Genomic DNA, 27,122 nt, shown 5'->3' on the forward strand with positions numbered 1-27,122 from the left:
ACAGCAAAGCCAGGAATCCAATGTTTTACTGACATGCTTTTATCAAAATAAAATGCACTGAAAAAAAGTCCCAGCAATGTAAAATCTATGGTGTGCTGCCAGGCAATATTGCATTTCACTAATAGAAGACCTTGACCAGGATTGCTGAGTCAAGGGATGCATATGACTGAGCAGAAGTTGAGACATATAGAGTTCTTTAGTTTTCAGAAAGAAGTTGTTGATGAACTATAATTCTGCAAAGGTGGTACACTAAACAAGGTCATAGTCTATTGCAGTGGTTCCCAAACTTTTTCAGTCCATCACCCCCTTGGTGCTACAAACTGATCCTCAGTGCCCCCCACCCAGTGGTGGAATTCAATTTTTTTTACGACCGGTTCTGTGGGCGTGGCTTGATGGGCGTGGCTGGGGGAGTTATGTAACTGGATGGTTTGCATGAAGGAATAAAGATAGTAACAGTAAAATTCAAAACTGTAACAATTAATTGCACATTTATTCAAAATCCAATTTAAAAACCTTTGTAGTTAGTTAATTCAACAAAATTGTTGAACATGATCCAGTGATACCAGGTTTTCAAAGTCTGATAGTCATTTATCAAGAACCTTAGTAACTAGTAACTTAGTAAACTTAGCAAAATTTAGTAACTACTTCACTGTTCAGTAAATTCTTAATGTGATGGATGGGCTTGATGAAGTGATACCAGTTTCCCAATGTCTGGTTTTAAGTCACTTAGCAGGAGTCTTAAATCACCACATTCAGTAATCCGGAGTCATTTTCTTTGCTTGGAGACCACACTGAAGCCATGCTCCACCAAATATGATGTTGGAAATGCAACAAGGAGCTTCTTAACCACTGTCCATAGTGCAGGATAGCGATCAGAAATTTCTTTCTGTAACTAAAACTCTTGGTACAATTTCTTGAACTTTGGCTTCAGCTCAATGTCACCAACATTTGCTTGAATTATTTGATGAGATTATTGCATGGTACCTAGGGATTCCCAATATGGAAAGTGAGAATGGGAACATTTTAACAGATCTATATGTTCTTGGGTTATAATTTTCACTAAAGAACCATGGGGATGGAAAGGAAAATATAGACAATAGAGTCCAATCCCCCTCCTCAACAGTTTGGAAGCAAAGAATAACTCTAGCAAAATGTAGCCTTTTACCTCTTTGGGGAATCATCATCATCATTATTATTATTATTATTATTATTATTATTATTATTATTATTATTATTATTATTTTCCCAATACAACTCATGCAAAGGGTCATCCACAACTACATTGCATTTTCCACACTCATATTTGTGATTCCTTATAACTTCTTTAAACTAAACATTTTTAGTACAAATCAACGCATTGACATATATATCACTAATGCAGTTTCCTGTCTCTTCCATTGACATAATTAACACCCTATGTATTGAATACAAGTATATCAAGTATAGGTTAAACATGAATTGAATAACATCTAATTCAAATGTATAAGCTGTGAATTTATTATATAATCACAGGCAAACATTGCACTTATGCCTAAGTCCCATGCACATTATAAGACAGATAAAACTATCTTAGCTGGCTGTTGTAAATATTACTCTGCTAATTCAACAAGAAATGCTACTGCATGAATTCTTAATGCAGAACATAGCTAAAAGTGATTTTAGCAATTTTCTTCCCAAGTTAATTCAAAATGTATATCCAAATGTTCCTCTTATTTTTTTCCCCAAGCACTAGGGAGGATTATATTCAAAACCAGACACTTTTGCTCTGTGTGTGTGTGTGTGTGTGTGTGTGTGTGTGTTTGCTTGCTTGCTTCTGGTCTCCAGAGTCAGAAGGGCCGGTTGGGACCCCCAGAGGTCATCTAGTCCCACCACAGACAGCGCCTCCCCGCCCCACATTCCCCAGCCCCACCTCCTCTGGGAAGGCTCTGGTGGGGGGGGGGGGGAATGCGGAGCCCCTGCAGAGAGCCCCTGCTGCTCTCCCTCACCCTTCACTCTTCCTCCCTCCCTCTCTTCACAGGCCGAGCGGCCGCAGCGTTACTGGGACGGTGATCATGGATGTGCTGTCGCCCCGGAGAGGGGAGGTCTGGCCGCCAGCAAAGGGCTTCCGCCAAGGCACCCCATGCAGGCAAAATAATGAGCGAGCGAAGGAGGATCAGGCAGGGCACCGAGGCCCCTTCACCTCCCACTTTGTCTTGATGAGGTCGCTGCAACTTCCAGGCGCGGACGGACGGAGGTAGCCAGAGCGGCCTGGGCGGGCAAGCGGGTGAGCGATGGAGGATCAGGCAGCTCTCTCGCTCTCTCACTCGCCCGCCCCCGGGCTTCCCCACCACTCTGGCTACCTCCATCCGTCCGCGCCCGCAGCTGCAGCGACCTCATCAAGACAAAGTGGGAGCGAAGGGAGGTGAAATGGCCTCCCTTTGATCACTTGCTCCCCCCGCCCGTCCGCACTATGCTAGCCCTGCGCTCACTGATTGGCCGGCTCACCAATCATCCCGCCCACCTCTAAGAGCCTTATCTATAGAAAGCCAAGCAGAAAAAAAGTTAACTGGGTTTAGATAGGGCTCTTAGAGGTGGGCGGGGTGATTGGTGAGCCAGCCAATCAGTGAGTGGGCAGGGCTAGCATAATGCAGATGGGCGGGGGAAGCAAGCAATCAAGCAGCTTCTGGATGGGCGGGGGTGAGTGAGCAAATATGTTCTGAATAGCTTGCTAGAGGAGGCCACCTCCAGCACTCCTTTGCCGCCCCCCTTGCCTCTTACCATCCCCCTGCTGCCCCCCTAAGCCATCTCACCGCCCCCCAGAGGGCGGTAGCGCCCACTTTGGGAACCACTGGTCTATTGTATACAGTCTGTTTTGTTAAACTTCAGGGATGGAGCAAAAATTGTATATTATAGGAAGACAGATGAATCATATTTGATTGATTGATTAAAAAACAAATTGTAAACACGCTAGTTTTGGCAGTTGAGTCAATCCCATTTTGCTGCACATTACCAAAAACAAGATAGGCAGAGACAGAATAAATGTGTATTAAGTGTTCTGTGCCACCCAATTCTTTGCTTTTGCCCATTCTGGGGCACCATTCTGAATGTGGTCCTTGGTAAGCCACAATCACAGAATGTGGATGTTAAATATCTACAACAGTAGATATGGTTTCCACCAAGGTTTGATTCTATTGGCTGAGAGTCTGACAGCTCCCTATAAAAGGGCTGCTGTCGGACCCAGCCTTTGCTGGAATATTCTCACTTGTTGTCTTGTTAATAGAGAGCTGCTATTACTTTAGCCTGTGTCTGCCTTTCCATTGCCCGATCTAACACTGGTGATGAAGGTGGGATGGAAGGCAACTAGGCAAACCAAAAAGAGCACAGAATCCAGCAAGTTATCCAGCCCGGAGTTCAGTGCGGCGTCAAGCGACCAATTCCGAGCGGCAAGCTCAAATCGCTCTCGGAAAAAGAACATGTTCCTTGGGTACTGTGGCTGGGTAGTGTTCGAGACGGCAAAGAATTTGTCAGAACCAACGCTGCTACAGTCGGTTGCCTGGTCCACGCTTCAACAAACCCTCAGAACACAATATGCGGCCAAACCATCCAAATATGTTCGCCACCATGAATTCAATACGAAGAATCAAAAGGAGGGCGAGTCGATCAATGACTATGTGGCGGCGCTTCGCAAGGCTGCTGGGTACTGTGAATTTAGGGACGTGGACGATCTGATTCTGGACCGCATAATATGCGAGGTACGGGACAATAGTCTGCAAAGGAGATTGCTGGCACGATTGAACCTCTCCTTGCAGATAGCCCCAGACGAAGCCAGGGCATCAGAATCAGCAGCCAAATCGACTGAGGTTTTACAGCGCTGGAACGCGGCTCCAGAAGCATGAAAGTCTACGCGCATTCATCGCGAGGCTGCAGAGGCCGAGAGTTCTGAGGGGAAAGAAGATGACAGCTACTGCATGCACAGTAGCCGCGCCCAGCCAGAGCGTAAATTTAAACAGCCTTCTCCCTGTGCTAGCTGTGGTGGTGAGCACACCAGGCAAAGCTGCGGTTTTAGAGACACAAACTGTCAGCGCTGTGGGAAGACAGGACACATAGCCAAGGTGTGCCGGAGCAAATTCCTTGAGGCAGCCTGGCTGCCCAGAAATGCGCCACTCCACCGGCCGAAGGCCAACCCTGGAGCCTGGCAGAAAACCCCAAGATGACCCGAAGAGGACAATAGAGTCACCTATCACACATCGATAGGACAAGTCCGCACCAGGCGGCCAAAAAAGCTACAAGTCACTGTCCTAATAGAGGACTCTCCATGCCATATGGAGATAGACACAGGGTCGTCGCTAACAATCATCCCATGGGCAATCCTTAAAAAGGCTATCCCTAGCCTCATGAAGCAGCACCTTCGCACCTCCGACATCCACCTGAGAGACTACCGGGGGAACCAAGTCCCCATCGTGGGCCAAGACACACTCAGGGTGAGCTTCAATCAATTCGAGGGGAGACTCCCGGTGACGTTGGTCAGCGCCAACCTACAGAGCCTCCTGAGGCTAGATTGGTTCCAGGCCCTAGGCCTTTAAGTAACCGGCATTCACACCGTGGCAAACGTCCCAACATCGAACACTCCAAAAGACAACAGCGCCGAGGCCATCTTTAAGGAGTTCGAGGATGTCTTCAGCCTGGGCCTGGGTAAGTATACAGGGACCCCAATTTCTTTCAATTTGGACCCCAACATAGCGCCAATAAGGCTTAAACCCAGGAGAGTGCCTTTTGCTCTCCCCCCTAAAATTGACAGGGAAATTGACAAGCTCATAGGCCAGGGAATCCTAGAGCTGGTCAATCACGTATGCTGGGAGACCCCGATAGTGACACCTGTCAAATCTGCCGGGTCAGTCCGCATCTGTGCGGATTACAAATGTACAATAAATAAGGCGCTACAACAAAGTGCATACCCTGTACCTATCGTAAAGCACCTTCTCCATTCACTAGGCCCTGGAAAATTTTTCACAAAATTAAACATGGTGCAGGCATATCAGCAATTGCCAGTAGATGGCGCTACAGTGGAGGCCCAAACCATTGTCACACACAGGGGTGCATTCAAATGTCACCGCCTGCAATTCGGAGTTTGTATCGCCCCTGAACTGTTCCAAAGTGTCATGGAACGGCTTTTGCAGGGGATCCCAGGAATCATCCCCTATTTTGATGACATCTTGGTATCATCTGCAAACGAGGCGCAACTTTTAAAATGAGTACACGCAGTTTTGACAAGAATTCGAGAAAAAGGCCTCTGCCTTAAAAAAGAAAAATGTAAAATAAATGTGCCAAGGGTCGAATTCCTGGGGTACCTAATTGACGGCTCTGGGATTCACCTGACCTCCCAAAAAATCAAAGCGATTCAGGACGCCCCTACACCTTGCAATCAAACCAAGCTGCAGGCATTCCTCGGGCTCCTTAATTTTTACAGTGTTTTTCTACAACAGAAAGCCAACATTGCTGAACCCCTTCACCGCCTTCTAACAAAGAACACGAAGTGGTTCTGGGGACGAGCCAAAGCTGCCGCATTTGCCGCTGTCAAAAAACTCCTGTCAGCCAAGTTGTTCCTCATCCAATATAGCCAGACCCTGCCTTTGATATTAACCTGCGACACGTCACCTTTTGGCGTCAGAGCCGTCCTCAGCCACCGCATGCCCAATGGGATTGAACCCCCCGTAGCATTCTATTCCAGGACCCTATCTGCTGCAGAAAGGAACTATAGCCAGTTGGACTGTGAGGCCTTCGCTGCTGTGGCTGGGGTAAAAAGATTTCACGATTACCTCTATGGGGGGATTTTGAACTCATTACTGATCACAAGCGGCTTTTGGGCTTACTGACTGGGGACAGACCAACTCCTGTGTCACTTTCTCCACGGATAACAAGGTGGATTATTTTCTTGGCTGCTTATTCCTACAGACTGGTGGACTGACCTGGCATGACTTTGGGACATGCAGACATGTTGAGTCGCTGCCCATTATCAGAAATCCTCGCAGACCCTACACCCGAGACACCAGTCTTACTTATTGACTGTTTGGAGACTGGTCCTGTCTCATCTAACAATGTGGCCTGCTACTCCGCCAAAGACTCCACTGTTAAACAAGTTATGAACTGGGTGTGGAGGGAGTGGCCCAAGGGGCCTGTGGGGTCTGAGTTCAAAATGTATTTTGGTAAATGGGATGAATTGTCTGTTGTGAATGGTTGCCTACTGTGGGGTAAAGGGTCATTGTTCCACCCAAACTGCGCATTGCAGTATTGGAAGCTTTACATGTAGGGTACCCAAGGATTGTCAGGATGAAGTCCCTGGCAAGGAGTTATGTATGGTGGCCTAACATGGACAGGGAGATAGAAGAATGGGTGGCTATCTGCACACCGTGTCAGGAGTCCAGACCTGCTCCCCCAGAGGAGCCCGCTAAGGAGTGGGAGCATCGCCAAGCACCGTGGTCTAGGGTGCATATAGACTTCACTGGCCCGGTTCATGGCCAAACATTTTTAGTAGTTGTGGATGCTTACTCGAAGTGGCTAGAGGTAGTCCTGATGACCTCCACTATGGCAGAGGTGGCCATCAAGGTACTTACAATACAATACAATAATACAAGAGTAGAGTTGGAAGGGACCTTGGAGGTCTTCTAGTCCAACCCCCTGCCTAGGCAGGAAACCCTATACCGTTTCAGACAAATAGCTATCCAACATCTTCTTAAAGACTTCCAGTGTTGGGGCATTCACAACTTCTGGAGGCAAGCTGTTCCACTGATTAATTGTTCTCACTGTCAGGAAATTTCTCCTCAGTTCTAAGTTGCTTCTCTCCTTGATTAGTTTCCACCCATTGCTTCTTGTTCTACCCTCAGGTGCTTTGGAGAATAGTTTGACTCCCTCTTCTTTGTGGCAACCTCTGAGATATTGGAACAATGCTATCATGTCTCCCCTAGTCCTTCTTTCTCTTAAGCTAAACATACCCAGTTCCTGCAACCGTTCTTCATATGTTTTAGTCTCCAGTCCCCTAATCATCTTTGTTGCTCTTCTCTGCACTCTTTCTAGAGTCTCCACATCTTTTTTACATCGTGGCGACCAGAACTGAATGCAGTATTCCAAGTGTGGCCTTACCAAGGCATTATAAAGTGGTATTAACACTTCACGTGATCTTGATTCTATCCCTCTGTTGATGCAGCCTAGAACTGTGTTGGCTTTTTTGGCAGCTGCTGCACACTGCTGGCTCATATTTAAATGGTTGTCCACTAGGACTCCAAGATCCCTTTCACAGTTACTACTACTGAGCAAGGTATCACCTATACTGTACCTGTGCATTCCGTTTTTGTTGCCTAAATGTAGAACCTTACTCTTTTCACCATTGAATTTCATTTTATTAGATAGTGCCCAATGTTCAAGTTTGTCAAGATCCTTCTGTATTTTAAGCCTGTCTTCTGGAGTGTTGGCTATTCCTGCCAGCTTGGTATCATCTGCAAATTTGATGAGTTCCCCATTTATTCCCTCATCCAAATCATTGATGAAGATGTTGAAGAGTACTGGGCCTAAAACAGAGCCTTGGGGTACTCCACTGCATACTTCCCTCCATGTAGATGCAGTTCCATTGAGAACTACACGTTGAGTGCGGTTGGTCAGCCAGTTACGAATCCATCTGGTGGTGATGCTGTCTAACCCACATTCTTCTACTTTATCTAGTAGTAGGTTATGGTCTACCTTATCAAAAGCCTTACTGAAGTCCAAGTAAACTATATCTACGGCATTCCTCTGGTCCACTAATTTTGTCACATTATCAAAGAATGCAATAAGATTAGTCTGGCATGATCTGTTTTTGACAAATCCATGTTGGCTTTTGGCTATTACTTTGTTTGCTTCTAGGTGTTCGCAAATTCGTTGCTTGATTATTTTTTCCAGAATCTTTCCTGGTATTGAGGTTAGGCTGATAGGTCTGTAGTTTCCTGGATCTAATTTTTTCTCTTTTTTGAAGATGGGAACCACATCAGCTCTTTTCCAGTCCTCTGGTAGTTCCCCGGTGTTCCAGGATCTCTGAAAGATATAATTCAGTGGTTCTGAGATCTCGTCTGCTAGTTCCTTCAGAACTCTGGGGTGTAATCCATCCGGTCCTGGTGATTTGAACTCGTCTAGGGTAGACAGGTGCTCACTTACCATTTTCTTCCCTATTTCAATTTGTGTTCCTAATTTTGTGGTGCTGCTTTTGATTACTTCAGAGACTTTCTCTACGCACAGCATGCCCGATGTCTTGGTCTCAGACAATGGGCCCCAATTCACGGCCATGTCCTTCGAGATCTTCCTAGCAGCCCAGGGAATTCAGCATGCCCTGGTCACATTGTTCCATCCCACTTCCAATGGCCAGGTGGTGCGATCTGCAAAAGAGGTCCTCTCTAGGATGGGCCTGGGAGATTGGCAAACATGGGTTGACCATTACCTTCTAATTCAACATATCACACGCTGTGCCACCACTGGAAGAAGCCCCTCTGAGCTTCTCATGGGTCGCCGACTAAGATCCCACTTAGACTGGCTACACCCAAACTATTCTGTCATTTCGCCCCAGACTCTACAAGCAAAATCCGGAATTTTAGCGTAGGGGACTCTGTATACGCCCACAACTGCGCCGGGGGAACACTGTGGATTCCTGCCACGTGATAGGCATCACTGGGCCTTGCTCATACCTTCTTGATCTTGAGGACGGTAGAAATTGGAGAAGGCACATTGACCAACTCCGTGGCCACCTCTCCAACTCCAATCTCAGACCACCAGCGGTAACTCCTGCTCGAGTTAGCCAAAGCCCTAACCAAATGGAGCAACCACCAACTCCTCAAACAGTTAGCTCAAGCCCGAGTTATCCAGAATACTCATCTGGTGATGTTGCAGGCTCACAGCGAGCTCCGAGCGAACTGGCTCGAGGAACTCCAAAGCCCTAACCAAATGGAGCAACCACCAACTCCTCAAACAGTTAGCCCAAGCCCGAGTTATCCAGAATACTCATCTGGTGATGTTGCAGGCTCGCAGCGAGCTCCGAGCGAACTGGCTCGAGGAACTCCAGCCGTGGCCTGTGGAAGATTCCAGGAGCTTCCACCAAGTGGAGCTGTAGAGCAAACGGGTCCGTCTGACCTGTCCAAAGGAAACCCTCCTACTGAACTGCGCAGGTCAGGCAGAGCTACACAAAAGTCCTCCTACGTTACAAGTAGGATTATTCCATCTAAGAGGGGAGGGGTGTTAGATATCTACAACAGTAGATATGGTTTCCACCAAGGTTTGATTCTATTGGCTGAGAGTCTGACAGCTCCCTATAAAAGGGCTGCTGTCAGACCCAGCCTTTGCTGGATTATTCTCACTTGTTGTCTTATTAATAAAGAGCTGTTGTTACTTCAGCCTGTGTCTGCCTTTCCATTGCCTGATCTAACAGTGGCCCTCAGTCTCAAAAAGATACCCATTCTTTCAACTGTTAAGGGCCTTAAAGCTTGTAATGTTTGAAGTATTGAAGAAAGGTCAGTAATCTCTCTAGTCTGATATTTAGGACACAAAAGCCCCCCCTTCCTTCTCTCTCTCTCTCTGTATATTTGTGCTGATATCCATAGGACTATAGTAATAGTCAGTTTTGCAATTTGGGAGTTGGAAGAGCTCTTGCTGCCTCCAGCTGGTCAGTAGTTGAACATCTTTTGTATCAATTCTCCATGCATTTGAACATTAACAAATATTTCTACAACCCCCCTCCATGAAAATAGGAGTAAATAACTTACAAATATATCAGTCAGCCCCACTCTCCATGGCCTTGTTTATCTGGCCATTTTCAAGAAGAAAAACCCATAACTTTTATGAGGGGGATTGCAGAGCAAAATAAAAATGTAAATGAAATTGGGGAATTCAATAAGAACTTGGAGAATTGGTAGGGACATTTCCCCCCATTTTCACTTAGGAAATTGCCTACAAAAGAAGATATTTTTGGCAAGTGACTCAAGGAAAGAGATGTGTTACACATATTTTTGTCATATGTGCTTAATCATTATTAATCAGATTTGAACACTGGGTCCTATCCAACAAAATGCAATTCAGTGGGGAGAAAAATAAGGTTTTACACTTAACAAGAAAACAAAATGCACAAGTATAGAACAGGTGGTAACTTGTTCAATAGCGGTAAGTGTGACAGGGATCTAGGAGTCCTCATGGCCAACCACCTAAATATGAACCAGCACTGTGCTGCAGCTACCAAAAAAACCAATATGGTCCTAGGTTTCATCAACAGAGGGATAGAATCAAGATCATGTGCAATGTTAGTACTACTTTATACTGCACTAGTGAGGCCACACTTGGAATTCTGCATCCAATTTTGGTCACCAAAATACAAAAAGATTTTGGGGCTCTAGAAGAGCAACAAAAATGATTAGCGGACTGGAGGCTAAAAAATATGAAGAAAGGTTGCATGAACTGGGCATGTCTAGCCTAGCAAACAGAAAGACTAGGGGTGACATGATAGCAGTCTTCTGATATTTAAGGGATTGTTACAGAGAAGAGAGGATGAATCTATTCTCCAAAGCACCTGAGGACAGAACAAGAAGTAACAGATGGAAATTTATCAAAGAGAGTTTCAACTAAAAGAGAAATTTCCTCACAGCGAGAACAATTAGTCAGTGGAACAGCTTGCCTCCAGAAGCGTATGCTTCAACATTGGAGGTTTTCAGGAAGAAACTGAACAGCCATTTGTCCAGAATGGTATAAGGTCTCCTGATTGATCTTGAAGGTTGGGCTAGAAGAACTCCATGATCCTTTCCAACTCTATTATTCTCTTATTACTTTAACTGTTGTTTTTTCTGTAAAGATGTCTAGTAAATACTGCTAGTTTCCAATAACTATTTGGGTGATTGTCATTTTTTTAGATTAATAAAATTATTACTCTATATCTACATTGACCTGCCTTCTACATCTATTGAATTTGGAACAAAACACGTTGGGTCCCATGTATTTACATATGAAGGCAAGGAGGAAGAAGGCTTTTCCATTTTGTCTGAGCCAGAAGGAAAATAATTGCAAATTTAAACTAGAGGTGGGGGTCGCAGCATACAGTACTAACAAGGAAGGAAATTGTGGTTCTCATAAGTGGCAGCCAGCCAGAGGAAAGAGTTGAAACTGCCAGAAAAACCACAAAAAAAAAGAAGTCAGGTATGAGCTGGAAAAGTAGGGTTTTTTTTTTAAAAAAAAAGGGGGACAATATTTTACAGAGAGTTTTGAGATGTGCATTTTGCATATTTGATCCCATTCATTCAGTGAGAAATAGAATCTCTTTAAAAATCTTCAAGTGCCCAAAGCAGCCTCATCATAATTCTCTTTTCCCCGTATTTGTTGTCTTCTGTTTCCTTGGTATCCAACAGACCACAGAACTCTTGAACTGGAGGTGGTAGATCTACACCACCACTGCCTGTTCATAAGGTTTAGACACATGCTTTCTGCAGATGAGCAAGACCTTTTGAGTGCCATTTAGGCAATGATGAAAAGAAAGGAAATCCAGAGTCCCCTCTTCTCAGGAGATTATGACTGGTAAGTTGTCTTGGAAAACAGTCTCAAGGAATTACGAGAAAAGGAGAGACGGGTGTGCTTCTAAGGTACCAGGAATGGAATCCCAATTAAGATCACCAGTTGTTTAAATCTGCTTGTGTATCTGCTTGCATTATATCTGCTTGTATTCAACACTGTTTCTTTTACTGGAATAGGTTTATTTCTTCTAAATAGGAAATGAATGACTCTGGCCTAGTCATTCATGGACTGAATGCAAGAGGTGTGTACCTGCAAACCTCAGCAGTGTGTTCAGTAAATATATTGCAGGAGATCAGTTTAGACTTATTCCAATGGCTCAAGTCACAGGAACATAAATCCCAGGAAAAATATATCTCCAGAAATGATTTTTCTTGCCCTCATTTGTATTCTGTCTGTATTCTAGAAAAATATAACTGAAGTGGTTTTCTTAATTTACCCAATAATAATTACAGAAAGTGTTGACTAAATAGACTGCAGTTCAATTCTGAGTGGCTTTAGAGCCTTCTAGAGCCTTTAGTTCTGGATAGGGTGGTGCCACCTCAAACAGAACTGGTGCACAATGTAGAGCAGGAGTGTCAAACTCACATTGTCACGTTGTCACCTGATGTATCATGACTTTTCCCAGGGGTGGATTCCAGCAGGCACTATTGCCGGTTTGCTTGTGTGCACGCCACACGTGCGTGCCCTTGATGCACAGTGCAATTAAAATTGTTCTGCGCATGCACAGAATTAAAAAACAAGACGGTGCTGCCTGGGGAACCGGTTCGGGGGCATGGCAGGGCTGGGTCACTGCCGGTTCCAGCGACCCAGGCTGCCAAACCACTATTGGTTTGGCCGAACCAGTAGGAACCCACCACTGACTTCCCCCCTTTCGCTAAATCGGGGGATGGACATGGCCAATCTGTGACACATCCAGTCCATGGGCCGCGAGTTTGACACCCCTGATGTAGAGGGTCTCCTAGACTCATGGCTCCTTTAATGATGGTGTTGAGATCAACAGGTGAGTTGGAGCCTGTGAGTTGTTGCTATTTCATTGTTGATTGTGTTTGCCTTCAGCTGCTCTTATAGGCTTTTACCCTTATGTGTGTTGATCTTTATTTTTGTACTGTGTTTTTAGTTAGATGCCCAGAGGTGTTATTGTGAGATGGTCAGCCATATAAACTGAACAAACAAACAACAAGCAAACAAATAAAGCTATAAAGACCCTTTACAACAAAAGTGTCCAACAATGAAGGACATTGAAAAGAAAATTCATGAGAAGTGTTTTTCCAGCCTCTTCCACCAACCTCCAGGACAATCCACAACCTCTGAAGCTGGACTGTTCCTCTATGCCCAGACATTATTATTAGGAATTAGTATCAGTGTTCTTAGATGAAGATGCAATTCACTGAAACATCAACCAAACCAATCTCATTGGCAAATGAGCTTCTTATTCTGCAACAGCTTCCACTTTTTGTTGACTGTCAGAAAAGGAAGAGTTATATTCTTTTGTCCTTCTTGTGCCCTAGGGACCTCTGCTGAAAGAGCTGGAGAAAATATCAGAAATGATTTTATATAAGCATAGCAGACTTAAGCATAACAACCATTACCACTAAAACCTATAAAAAGAGACTGAATCTAGAAATGTGTTCACGCTTCATGTGCCTGTTTTAGACTGATTACATCCCATTTTAAATAGGCTATAGGCCTACTCCTGGAAAATAAATCATTCCAGCCAACAATAATTCAACATCTACTTTTCATTTTATTCACCATCACCTACTTTCAAACAATTCTTGTTCCTAATCTCTTGCTTTTCCAAAATCAGACAATGGAAATGAAGCATATTGAACTGGAAGTCAGCTGCATAGTGAGGAAACCAGAGTCACATGCTCTGAGGGTCTCATGTCATATAGAAGCTAAACAATATGGGAAACACAGCATGACTTTCTGAGACTATCCTGCAGTTATAGGAATAGTTGTAGAATGGAGTTGCCTATCTTTACAAGATGACACAGAAAACCCCCACAGTTAATGAAATCCAGAGTTCTTGAGAGATTATAGGTCCGTAACGGTGAACCTATGGCACATGTGCCACAAGTGGCTCTCAGAGCCATGGGGAGGACAAAAAATGGGCCCAATAGATGAATCAGAAGTTCAGAAATGTTTTGTTTCCGCCTTCCGGAGAGCCTCCGTAGGGCTGGTGGAGGCCGTTTTCGCCCTCCAAAGGCTCCAGGAAAGCCTCCGGAGCCTGCAGAGGGCAAAAAACAGGCCCAACAGGCCAACCAGAAGTTCAGACCTGTGGGCCTGTTTTTCGCCCTCTCCAGGCTCCAGAGGCTTTCCTGGACATGGGGAGTTGGGCGTGCATATGTGGGGATCACACACACATGCGCAGGTGAGCAGGGCATTGCATTATGGGTGTGGGGCACACGCAGGCACGCTATTGCATGCACACACACAATTTTGGCACACGTTCACAAAAAGGTTCACCATCCCTGTTATAGGTGGCAACATCTCCTGTGATAAATTGTAGTATAGAGTCTCAGGAGGGAGAGGCTGCATGCCAGGGAGCAAAGAGGCAATGGAGCTTGGAATGTTTGGTAGGCAGGAAGAGAACTCCTCCCTAGCAGTTCACAGAATATATTCAGATAGTTGCTTTAGTCTGGCAAGATTTCTGTCTCTAGGTGAACAACAATGAATAACTACTTGGAAGTAGCTCTGTGTATTGTTCTTGGTTCTTGGGCCTGACATCTCCAATCATAAATAATCTAGTAAGCAACTAAGAATGGCATTGAAAAGTGTACACAATCAGTTTTGGTAATAAGGAAATCACACTGGGTTAAAAGAAGCATGATCTGTAAAGGGGTTTTACAATAGGTAATTCATATTCCACACAGAGTTGTTGCTGTTCTAATTAATTGGCCACATCTCCAGGTACCCTCAGCATATCTAAATAGAGTCAATCACCTGGTTTTGTTCATTACCTTTCAGAGCCAAGCAAATCGTCAACAGTAGATCCCACATCGCCATCCTTCCTGCAAAATAACAATCAAGAATATCTAGAGACACCAAGTCCGGCCTCCAAAGAGCTTCATCTTTCATCGTATGTGGCAGATGGACAAATATTTATTTAGCATTAATTTGTTTTTGTAATTAATAAGATCAATTTTGTTTTTATCAGGCCTGACCCTTCTTTAAAATCAAACTGTACTTTATCAGCCTTTCCTGACCCTTCTGGTAGTCCTCCACAAAAACAGTATTTTGTAGATGAAACATGCCAAATAGATAGGTTCAAACAACAGGATCCCTCACCAAGTAAGTAAAACTGCAGGAACACTCTGAAAGAAATAGTGTGTGATTATTTTTGTCGTACTGTATAGGATGTTATTTATTATTCATATGTTTGAGTCTGATTTTTTTCCTAATTGTATATACTAATAGCAGATGCAGATGCAAATGGTGAATGTGTTATTTTGCAGCCAGGATAACTCTGTTGAGAAAGAGGATAGTGATAATAACATGCTACAGATGGGAAGGATTCAGGGGGAAACTCTTCCCTAATTTGAATTATTTGGTATTATTTCTAACTGTAGAAATAAATATCTACAGGTTTACAGATCGCTCCTATTTTTCTTTCAGTTACTTCTATTTACATGTTTACATGTTTTCTATTTACCTGTTAAAATTGTTATAACCTTCTCTTGTATATAAAAAAGGCTATATTTATTATTTGGCGCTTGGTTGGAAACGTTTCTCCCAATGCAAACCTGCTGTCCAGCCAACAGGGCAGGGCTATTACAATTGAAATGGAAGTGGTCTGTTAGTTAAAAAACAGCAGTGCTTCTCCAATTAGAATATTTTATACATGTGTGTGTGTGTGTTTTCCCTTGAATGTTCTCAGCTCCCTGCCCTCCCACACTAACCTCAGCCAATTTCCTTTTGAGGGATTTTATGAGCTCGCAGAGAGCCAACTTGTAAGCTGGCTGGAAGACAGAAGGCTCTTTGATATCAGCTTATGGCTTTCAAAAATGGTGCCCTCGGAATAAGAGGGAAGTGACATTTTGCCTAGCCACAGCATTTTCTCTCAAAAACTGTCTGATTAATCCCCAAGATAGTGATTATGCTCCATGGGAGGGTGGCTAAGGGTCAGAGGATAATATAGAAGTGTTCCTCTCCCAGCAGAGAGGAAGGCCCACGCACAGGATGATTCCAATATGCCTCCCAATCTTGGTAGCAGAAAGCTTCATTGTCATGGCCCTGTCAGTAGGAAGATCAAAATAGGAAACATAATGCCATGCATCTCAGCTTCAAGCTAACACTTGAGCTCTTCAGAGCCAAGGATATAAAATACTACAGTTACACAGCTGAAAAAAACAACTGCCATATTCTGTCAAATGTCTGGACCATTTGGGCCAATATATATATTTATGGGGGATAACCTGCTCAAGACACTCCAGCAGAAGGTTTCTTTAGGCAAAGCATGGGCTCATTAGTTGTGTTGCAATATTCTTTAAATATTTTGCTCTCAGGACCCCCTTCCACTTTTAAAAATTATGCAGGACCCCAAGAGCTTTTGTTTGTATGGGTTATATTTGTCAATATTTGCCATATTAAAAATTCATTCATAGTACATTTATTGAATCATGTAAAAACAACAATCTTAAACCATTAGATATTAACATATAGTATTTTTCATAGAAAACATCATATATTTTTTAAAAATAAAAAAAATACAGTGGGAAGAGTTTAAAATTTTTAAAAGCATCTTCAATATTTTCCCAATAATTTTGGTTTCACAGACCCTTAAGACCATACTTTAAGAAGCACTATGTTAACAAGTAAAAGAGACAGTGATAGGATCGGCTAAAATTTTGGGCAATTTGATTGAGTTAGATAAATGGCAGAAATTATAGGATAGAAATTGTAAATTAACACAGTCTACTGCATACAAAGAAAATCTGTATAAAATGCTTTATAGATGGCATTTTCTGCCATCAAGGTTAGCAAAGATGTTTAAAGATAAATATGCAAAATGTTGGAAATGTCACCTGATACCTGGTTCATACTATCATATGTGGTGGACATGTCAAAAAGCAAAAAAATATTGGACAAAAAAACATACATGTCTGGAAAAAATGATAAAACAACATATAGATTTGAAATCAGAGACATTTTTGTTGGACATTTTACCAGACAAGTATAACAAAGGGAAGGTATATCTGATTTTACCTATATTGACTGCAGCAAGAAAAGATCCCAACAGACGAAGATGTGATTAGAAAAATATTAGAATGTGCAGAAATGGATACACTAACACAATTAAGGAAAAGAAAGAAACTGAATATTTTTTTGACTTGGGACTTATTTTATCAATGGCTAGCTGGCAAACACAGGAGCCAGAAACAGGGAAATATAAGAAGGATCAGAGATATAAGGAAGATATGTTAACTTGGTTAAACAAATAGTATGATTATTATTGTTATTAATATTAATATAATGGATATTAACACAATGAATATTGTTGTAAACACTTAGATTGTTATTTCCTAAAATGATTTGTACCCAGACAACACACTGTTCAATTGAAATTGGAATTTTTGTATGCTATAAAATAAAACAAAAGCTTATTAAAAAAAGAAGCACTATGTTAGAGCTATGCAGTGCTCTCAGGTATGTAGACACCCAAATGTAGACCCTCTTGCAGCTACTGAAACCAGTAGCGTTATTTCCCAGGATCATCTGACAGGTAGATGTGTAATTTCAAGAAAAGATGCAGTTGAGATTATTTGCAGACTGAGATTGTGTTTATTCCCCTATCTCATCCAAAGCACCTTGCTTGGATAATATCTAAAGCACTTTATAACCTTAATATCCATGTGTCCATCTAGTATGCTGAAAATAAAACTGTGAACAGAAATCCTATAATTAAAACTTGGGATTTCTCTATGCATTCTTTAGAAACTGTGTGGTTAAAAAAACAAGTGTTTTAAAAATATTGACTATATTACTAGATAGCATAAACATAGACTGGGGGAGGGGTGTCTATGACTTCAACTTTCTCATGCTATTATTTTCTTTTTCAGGAAAAAATGAATCAGTTGAAGAATGGACATTTTACCCAAGCTCTGGTAATCACACTTACCATACAGGGAAAAGATGTTTGTTTTATGGTAGCCACCTCCGAACTAAAGCTACATCTTCTGAGAGGACACTGGAAAAGTCTATAGGGAGGAAGAAATATGGTATAGCCTCAGAAACCTTCTATTTTTTATTACATAATCATAATAGTTTAAAGTATGGTTGCAATTCCAAGCATTAGAATTAACTTTTCAAATATGGGTTTTCCACAGTGGTGAAACTAATTTTTTTTACTACCTGTGGTAGTAAAGCCACGCCCGGTTTTGTGGGTGTGGCTTGGTGGGCATAGCAGGGGAAGGATGCTGCAAAATCTCCATTCCCACCCCACTCTTTGCATGGACTGTACACCGCCCTGAGTCCCTTTTGGGAGAGGGGGCGGTCTAGAAGCACAGTAAATAATGATAATGATAATGATAATGATAATGATAATGATAATAATAATAATAATAATAATAATAATAATAATAATAATAATAATAATACTCTGGGCCCAGTCAGAGGTGGTATTTGCCGGTTCTCCGAACTACTCAAAATATCTGCTATTGGTTCTCCAGAACTTGTCAGAACCTGCTGAATTTCACCTCTGGTTTTTCATGGTGAAAAGTAATTGGTAGGATACAAGATATGGCATACTGAGAACCACTGATGCAAATCTTTGGACTAATAAGATTGAGTTCTTTTTTTCAAACAAGCATCAAACTCTTATTAAAAAACTATGAGGCTAATGAACTTCATTCTGAATTATTGATGACATATTATGTTTCATTATTATTTAGCCAAAAGAAGAAATATATTTTCAATTAAAGTCATGTGTTATAATATACACAAATATACTAATTTGTAAAATAACATCTTGCTAGATATAAATACAACCAAATTGTTCAAATGTCAAAAAATATGCCTGCAGCCAGATTGCCATCTTAACTTCTACTTTTGTTTTTAATACCAGTAAATGAAACTTCCTCCCGAAATGGCATTCCGATGAGGATACTCGGTGACCACCCATTTGCTGCTCCTGAACAAAGTACAGACTTCCACAAAAAGGGATCAACAGTATCTCCAGTTAATTTTGGGAGGCAAGTTCTTATCTGATAGCTTCTTTTTAAAAACCAAGTCACTACACTTCCTTTGCTTATAGAGGCTGGGAAGCAGTAGAGGGCAGGTCTTGGTGAGGAGAAAGGGGCAGATAAAGAAGCAGGCCTATAATAATGAAAGTGACATAGGACTTTTCCAATTAATCCAATGAAACATTTGTTGTGATTGTTTGTAGTTCTGTTCCTTTACTATGAAATATATTCATAGCTGACATTACTGTACTTGAAGGGTGTCTCTTACTGATGTGGAGTAGTGACGTGCCATGAAGTTTATGGCTGGTGAGGCTGGTGACATCATCAGGAAGGGGACCGCAGAGCACGCTCCGTGGTCCCGTGGCTCGCGCTCCGCTGGGAAATGTTGACTCAGGAAGGCGTAGAATGGGACCACGTGTGTCTTTCCCCTTTTCCCTTTTTTTTTCTTTTAATGATGAGAGCGGTGAGGCTCTGCCTCCCCTGCCTCCCCTGACTGCACGTCCCTGAGGAGCATATCTGCAACATTTTGGAGGTTCTCGGTGTATATGTGAATGTTCCTAAGAGTGCCAGAATTGAATGCAAGCAGGGATTGATCAAGCAGGTTTTATAATTATAACAGAAAGATGATTATTTATACAAAGTGCGTCATAAAGATAAGCAAAGCCTAGCACCTAGATAACCACCTTCTCACAGGAGGAAGACCTGCAGTGGCACAGTGGTTAGAGTGCAGTACTGCAGGCTACTTTTGCTGACTGCCGGCTGCCAACAGTTTGGCAGTTCGAATCTCACCAGCTCAAGGTTGACTCAGCCTTCCATCCTTCAGAGGTCAGTAAAATGAGGACCCAGATAGTTGGGGGCAATATGCTGATTCTGTAAACCGCTTAGAGAGGCCTGTAAAAGCACTGTGAAGCGGTATATAAGTCTAAATGCTATTGCTATTGCTATTGCTATATGAATACAGATTATACAGATTACTGTAAATTGTTGAAAAGATTTTACAGTTTTGGATGAGCTTTAGTAAGATGTCTAATGAGTCAATTGTTTGCATGTTATGTTCCCGATGCACTTTGACTGATCTTTGACAACAAAGTATTATTTTTACATAATGGAATTTCTGCAACAAAATGAAATATTTCAGTTATTCTGTAACTCAATTCTCTTTCCCGCATAATGTAATATACTGTGAAGAATATAAATATGAAATATCATGCAGCAGCATATATTATGCAATCATCTGCATGGGCTTTCAACTGGAACTGAAGCAAAAAACTTTATGCATAACTATAAATAGAAAATGCTAGGCTTCCCAAACATTAGAACTTCATCTTACTCCCAATGCACACAAAAAAGTAGTTTTTACTTTCCTTCAATTAACATCCAATTAGCATGAAATGGGGATTTTATTTTTGTATATCATTGTTCCATGCTTAGGAAATTGCAAACATTCCTAATGCAGGTTTTGATTATATGCTATAATTAAATTGGGGAGTGGCATAACCCTACCCAAGGACCTCTCTACTCAAAATCTTTTGTTTCTTTTTAATAGCTCTAGATATAAAAAACGGTCAGATACCTTTATTCCTCTCCAGCGTTTGCCAATAACTTCTAGGTATGTATCTCATATCTTAAGCAACATTAATTTTCTTCTTTTATTTAGGCTTTTATTGTTTATAATTGTATTACTTGTTTCTAGAAGATATTAGTTACGATAGCTGTTGACATTTTCTACAATATAAGGTAAAGGTAAAGGTTCCCCTTGCACATATGTGCTAGTCATTCCTAACTCTAGGGGGCACTGCTCATCTCCATTTCAAAGCCGAAGAGCCAGTGCTGTTTGAAGACATCTCCGTGGTCATGTGACTGGCATGACTAAATGTCAAAGGCGCACAGAACACTGTTACCTTCCCACCAAAGATAGTTCCTATTTTTCTACTTGCATGTTTACATGCTTTCAAACTGCTAGGTTGGCAGAAGCTGGGACAAGTAACGGAAGCTCACTCTGTTACATGGTGCTAGGGATTTGAACTGACAAACTGTCAAACTTTCTGATCGACAAGCTCAGCTTCTTAGCCACTGAGCCATCACGTCCCTTTTTTCTACAATATACTATAATGTAATATATAGCAACATAAACATTATAAAACTTTAGTAGCATCTCTATTTTTTAAACCTTGCTTTGAGTACCTTCTTTGAAGTTTTTTCACAGTAAAGAACTATAAAAGGGAGAAAGTAAATGTAGAACTACCCCGTAATATTTACTGGATTTAAAACTGGCTAAATACATATTGTTTTTAATACAGTTGACTCTTGTTTAGTGACCATTCATTCAATTGCTGTTCTAACTTATTATAGCACCAAACCAGTGGTAGTTACAATCCGACATTGTACTTATAGCTGTTGCAGCATCCTGTGGTAACATGATTGCAATTGGTGACCATCTCTGCCAGCTTCCCACAAACAAAATCAATGTGGAAGCTGGCTGGAAGTCGGGAATCGTGGTCATGTGAGGTCCTCCCTTAACAACCCATGCAGTTCCTTTGTTTTGCTTTCCTGTTTTTAGTGTCATAGAACATAGAATCATAGAGATGAAGAGACTCTGGAGGTTTTCTAGCCCACCCCCTGCCCAAGGAAGGAGACTTTATACTATCCCAGACAAATGGTTGTTCTTGAAAACTTCCAGTGATGAAGCACCCACCACAACTCCCAGATGCAAGATTGTCCTTACCCTTGCCCCTCCCCATTGTGGCTAAAGCCTCTTCCAAAGTCAGGAAAATGAGTCTAGAAAATAGGTAATACTTACAAAGAATTTTGGCTTACAGTGCAAGTTTCAAGATTGCAACTGAATTTGGACACTTGTTAAGCCCCTTATGCTTGACTATGTAGTAAAATGTGTTTTTGAATTTGGAAATCATATAACATGAAAATATGTGTGCAGCTTAGTCCAGAATCATCCCGCACAACTCTAGCCACAGTTTTTGACAATGTTTGCCATGGCCAGTCTTATTGTTAGGTTGCTACAGGACACAGAACTGAGGCTGTGACCTTTGGTTGCATTTTGATTAATTCCCTCAGTTTCTTAGACCAGTCTCTGAGGTTTCTTTACTAAGCATGTACAGGTATTTATATGTAAATAAAATAAACAACTAAAATTCATTTTATCACACAGAATATAATGCCACTTTTCGTAAAGCCGCATTCTTCAAGAATATTACAACTGGCATAAGCACTTTCTAGACAGTGTAAAGTATTTAAGTACATTTAGGGATTATTGATGGAAAGAACTAGCCTAATCAGATTTAAATTGGGCAGGAAGATTTTTTTTAAAACCATTTATTCCAAGTTAGCCTTACTGTATTCTTATTCTTCCATCATGTCACTAGAGGGCAACAGAGTTGGTTATCTTCCTCTATACTGCACTCTAAATGAATATGCAGCTGTCTAAATTCCATTGATTTTTGGTCCTAATAGTAGCAGCCCCTCCTGCTGCTAATTACTTGGGGAAAATAGTTTGGGGGAAAATATATCTGGAAAGGGAATAATTTTAAAGGTCTTTTTTTGTTTGCCTCTAATCACCAGGCAACAATTCCTGCCTTGTTCTACTGATATTGCCTTCATGGCATCTCCAGCACCTCTGGGGGCAGCTTAAAACTTAAATAGCATTTTCCCTCTTCTAAAGTTTTTCGGTATCCAAGTTGACATATTTGCTGACAATTGGATTGCTGATCTCTTTTAGCCCCTTCAGGCTGCTGTGGACATAGCCCCCGCCGCTCTAGTCATGGGGCACTGCCCTCTGTAGCCATTTTGACATTTTGGATGGATTGACACCTGGCTTCTCCAAAAGAGCTTTTTCTATAGTTCTTGTTAAATCTCATTTTCAGCATACAAAGTAGACCATACTAAGAAATCAAAGCCATGTAGATTAGGACTATGGACTATAGGACAGAATCTTGCAAATCTAAATGTGGTTCCCACTCCCTCACTTTATCTTTGTGTGAGTTAAGGGGGGACTTATTGAAGATGTCTTCTCAAATTAGTTTCTTGACCCAGACTCAAGTCCCTCTTAACTGATTGTTGCCTTGGTAGCAGCTCTTCCTTCTGTCTTTTCAGGTCATTCCTTCTGTCCTTTCAGGTCACTCCACCAACTGGCCATCTTTTTTGACCATATTCTGAAAATATTCCTGGGCCAGGCACTATTTTTCTAATTGCACTTTGATGATGACTTTTATGAGTCACTGCAATCACTATTTTGAAGTTCTGGATGAATGCTATAGTGCGTATTCTGTGGTTACTGACAGTCACAAGGTCAGAATTAGACCTGTTGTTACTTACTCTAAGCATTGCTGGTGTCAGCGTTCCAAATATCATGCAGAATTAAATCAGAGTCCAAGGTAGAGCTATCCTTAAAGTTCCAATTTAATAAGACAGACATGTTGGCATCATGCTGTGGAATCCTAATTCTGGAAGTTACCTAGGATTCCCACCCAGTTGAAAGTTCATGATCTTGTCCCCACACCCACTAATCCATCATATGCTCCAATCTTCTTCCACGCTGTCATCTCCACCCTGCTGGTTCCAGTCAGTTGCCAAGGTGCGGAGACAAAAAATAACCTTGAGCTTCTAGAAAGGAATTTTTTTATTTTGAAAACAACACATTCCACCCATTGCTATCCCCACCCCCCTTAATGAATATGCATACTAAAGATGAAGCTAGAAGAGAGAGTGTGGCAGGCCAAAGATTCTTAAAGGGACCGCTGCAGGCCTGACAGCTGGTCCTTTGCAGTATTGTAGTAACCTTGCCTGAAGCTTACTTATTACCAATCACTTCTCTTTCATCTCCTCAGCTCTTGGTTACCAAGAGCCCAATAACCTGTTTATGGTAAACTCAAGTTTGCAGTACTTTCAGAAATAGCTGGATAGATAACAGGCACAGAAGAAGTAGGATCATCTCCCCACCATCACATCCACCTTTAGTGACAGTCACCTGTCATTCTCAGAATCTAACTAAAGTAAACTCCCCCTCCTCCCCCCAATAAGAAGAGTAATAGGTGATTGTTCTGCTAGCAAATGATGCCTAATGATGGCAATGTTGGAGGTGGGGCAGCACAGGTTATGCCAGCAGACTTTTCTGTTGAGTCCATGACCTGAATCAGAAAAATATATTAGCAAAGAACACCTGAGCAGAAGGGGAAAATAACAGAAGGGGATGCAGGAAAAGTAAATCCGTTTCTCTTCGGTTCATTGCTGATCAGCTGAACAGTGCTGGATGTGGTTTATCCCTTGCCTTGCCTTCAGCTCAGAGCGAGATTGACCTTCTCCCTCCTGCTTGCCCTTCTACTACTGTATCTTAATGCTAAAAGGGATTTTCCTCAAGACGTGGTCCTTCCCCTCAGTGGATTGGAAGAGACCTACAGCCACAGCCTCCCTACTCTGTGACTCAGGGATTGGGAGTATTACAGGTTGCGAAAAGTTAGACAACGATTGTAGGTTGCCCACCTTGGAATTAGCTGCATCTCTTAGAAAGCCTAATTTGAGCCAATATAATGTCAAGCTGAGGAGTGGCTTGGGGAGATTAACTGAACTGATTGGGAAATCGATTTATTTTTAAAAAATTTGTTCCATCCATATGGCTGCTCATCTCAAACAAGTGAATCTGGGAAACTAACAGCATTAAAAAAAAATTGGAAAAAAAGCAACAGAACAAGTAGACAATTGACAGCTTAGTTAAAAAGCAACCATCTATATAAGTACAACATTTTAAATTAAACTAATTCACAAGCTCTTTTGGGCACTCTGGCTTCATGTGTTCACACAAAGATCTGTTTACTGTAATGGGCACACATCTCTCTTTATGGGCACATTGTTTTTGCATTCTCTCAAAAGTATGGTGAATGCACTTAATTTCTAATGATTCCCCCTCCCACATATTTGCCATTCACTTATGTTTTCCCGAACAAATATATTTAACTGAAGCTGATGTAGAGACATCCTGTTTGCTTCAATGCTGAATCTACCTACTTTGTTAAGCTTGTGGTTATTGGGCTGCAATTACTCTATGTTTCTTTCTCATCTTGCTCTCCAGTGTACCTTTCCATTTAAAAGAGAAAGAACTAGAATTAGAGAGAGAAAAGATGGAAGTGAAGAACCTGGAAACCTGGAAACCTAGCCCAAGTTTGATGCAATCTTTACTTGAGAGTGGACAAGCCAGAAAGCTAACTTTTTCATAACTGAAGAATGGAAGGCGAGCTTTGTCCAAAAGCTCTGATTTTGCATATCGTAAGTTGTAGGACAGATCTGTGAATACATCTCCTAGAAATTCTTGCCAAACAGACTACATTTTGAATAGTTGCAGAAATTTTGTTGTTTCTGTGCACTATGTAGTTGTTTTATATAGTTGCTTCTGTGCACTAAATGGATGAATGAATAAATTAACAAACAGAAAATTTAATAAAACATATTTTGTTCATTTATTTAAATAGTTATGATTTTATGAAAGAAGAAAGTTAAATACCTTTTCTCAAGATTTTTTCTGCAAAGCCTTAGAGACAAGGGGTTATCAGGATTCTCTGTAGTTTTGCTCGTAGACTTGGTCATGCTAAGTAACACATCACAAAGAATGCAATAAGACAAAGCAAGGAAGTTTGTTATAGCCTCTGATTACACATAGATTAATAATAAAAGAAGAGAGAACTTGAAATATAAAATATAATATCTAGAACTGGACTTAAAACCTGCAGATAGTATTATGTTTATTCGTTATAACCAGGCACTCTGACATAATAGAGATTAGAATAGCAACCCACTGCACTAGTAAACAGAATTTGATTTCTAGACAAAAGTTCAGACAGACTTGCTGTGAATAAATGGATTGGAACAAAAAGCATTAAGGAACAATTAAAGAAAGGGAAGAAGAAAACTGCAAAAACGTATTAGGGTAAGCACCAAGTGTTGAGCCTAATGGGAAGAAAACCTTTTTTTCCCTAAGCAAAAGGCTTGGAAAGACTGAAAAGAAATGATAGCTTGGTACCGGTCTTGGATGAAGACTGGAAGTAGAAAGAGTTAAGCACTTAAAGAGTTGCTCTCCATGCTCTTCATTTCTCTGCATATGGCATTCCCCCCTCTCAATCCCTTTAAAGCTTCAAATTCAGAAAAATAAATCTAAATTAGTATTTTTTTCCTTTTTATAAATAAGTGATCTAGCCCCGAACCTGGCCCCATATCAACTTCAGATTGGTTAGAAAACTGCAGAAGTTCCCCTGTTTGGTTTTGTGGTCTTCTTCCCACCCCCAACATGCTTGCTGCCTGTCTCACTATCACTCATAACTCTCTAATTTTCTCTCCTGCTGTCTGTCTACAAAAGCTAAGTAGGGAGATCTGTTGTTAGGTGCTGTTGGCTGGATTCATCATGAGTGCAAATTGCCTCACTCATGGCATTCATTTCACATGTTTATCAGTCTTGCCCAAGCCTATTAGACTTATAGAAACTAGCATAAACACTGATTAGGCATTGCATGAGGAGGTGACCAGTTCTACTCATCAAGTCAAAAGTGACTCCAGTGATTTTAGGCACCCACAGAAACAAAAAATAGCCAATCAGACTGAAGCCAATCCCAGCCCTGCCATATCATGACTATGTTTGCCACTGAAGGATCTTAATTCCTACATATTGTGGGGCTTGCATCTGGAGAAGATGGGAAAACATTATTTAAATATTTGATTAGTTCAGTGTGAAATTAGATGGCCTCAGCTATAGGCTGGGTTGAGAAGAAGGCATATCCTTAAAGACAGTTAGGGAGACATCTTTAAGCAACAGTTAGAGGATGTGTGGATTCTTCACATCTTCCCAGAAGACATGAAGAACAGAATGAATGTGGAGTGTAGTCAAAGTACTGAAATGGCTTTGACTAATGCAATACCAAGTTCAGATGATACGCTTGGAAGTATAACTGCTAGTTTACTCTCAGTTAAATTGAGATTAATTGAATTGACCTATTTGTTTGAGCATTCCCATTCAACCATCAGTTCTCCTTATAAGGAGCTTTGCCATCTGGCAAATATGAATCATTTCTGCAGCAGATGTCGTCTCCACCCTCCTTTCCCCAAACTGCTTGATAATTCAGATCCTTGATTATTTTGAAGGCAAGATAGTATGTTGCTTCAAAACATCAATGCTAGATTATTCAAGTCACCAGCATCCCAGGAGGCAACAATCTGGGTTTCATAATCCTGCCAACTCTTGGAATTGAAGACATCTGGCAGCCTCTCAAGCCATCTTTTCTTTTTTGGTCTGATAAAATATTTTTTTTAAAACAGTGAATGAAAAACTTTTTTTGATTACATATTGCTGAAAAGTCCTACAGTTGACATTCAAAACTAATAATGTTTGTGCAGCAGTAC

At 41.5% G+C, this 27,122-nt stretch overlaps 1 protein-coding gene across 1 annotated transcript; it reads left to right on the plus strand.

Moving 5' to 3' along the window:
- Nucleotides 1–12,510: 12,510 nt before the first annotated feature.
- On the plus strand, nt 12,511–24,995 carry SPATS1 (spermatogenesis associated serine rich 1; the record flags this gene model as incomplete). The annotated part of the gene is made up of 7 exons (XM_081940432.1): nt 12,511–12,544; nt 14,515–14,626; nt 14,705–14,838; nt 17,607–17,651; nt 18,611–18,737; nt 20,275–20,337; nt 24,808–24,995. 7 exons carry the CDS (start codon nt 12,511–12,513, stop codon nt 24,950–24,952), a joined length of 660 nt encoding a protein of 219 aa, XP_081796558.1. The 3' UTR covers nt 24,953–24,995.
- Nucleotides 24,996–27,122: the final 2,127 nt, after the last annotated feature.

Source organism: Natrix helvetica, assembly GCF_964273705.1.
Source record: "Natrix helvetica genome assembly, chromosome: 2".
Classification (NCBI taxonomy): Eukaryota; Metazoa; Chordata; class Lepidosauria; order Squamata; family Natricidae; genus Natrix; species Natrix helvetica.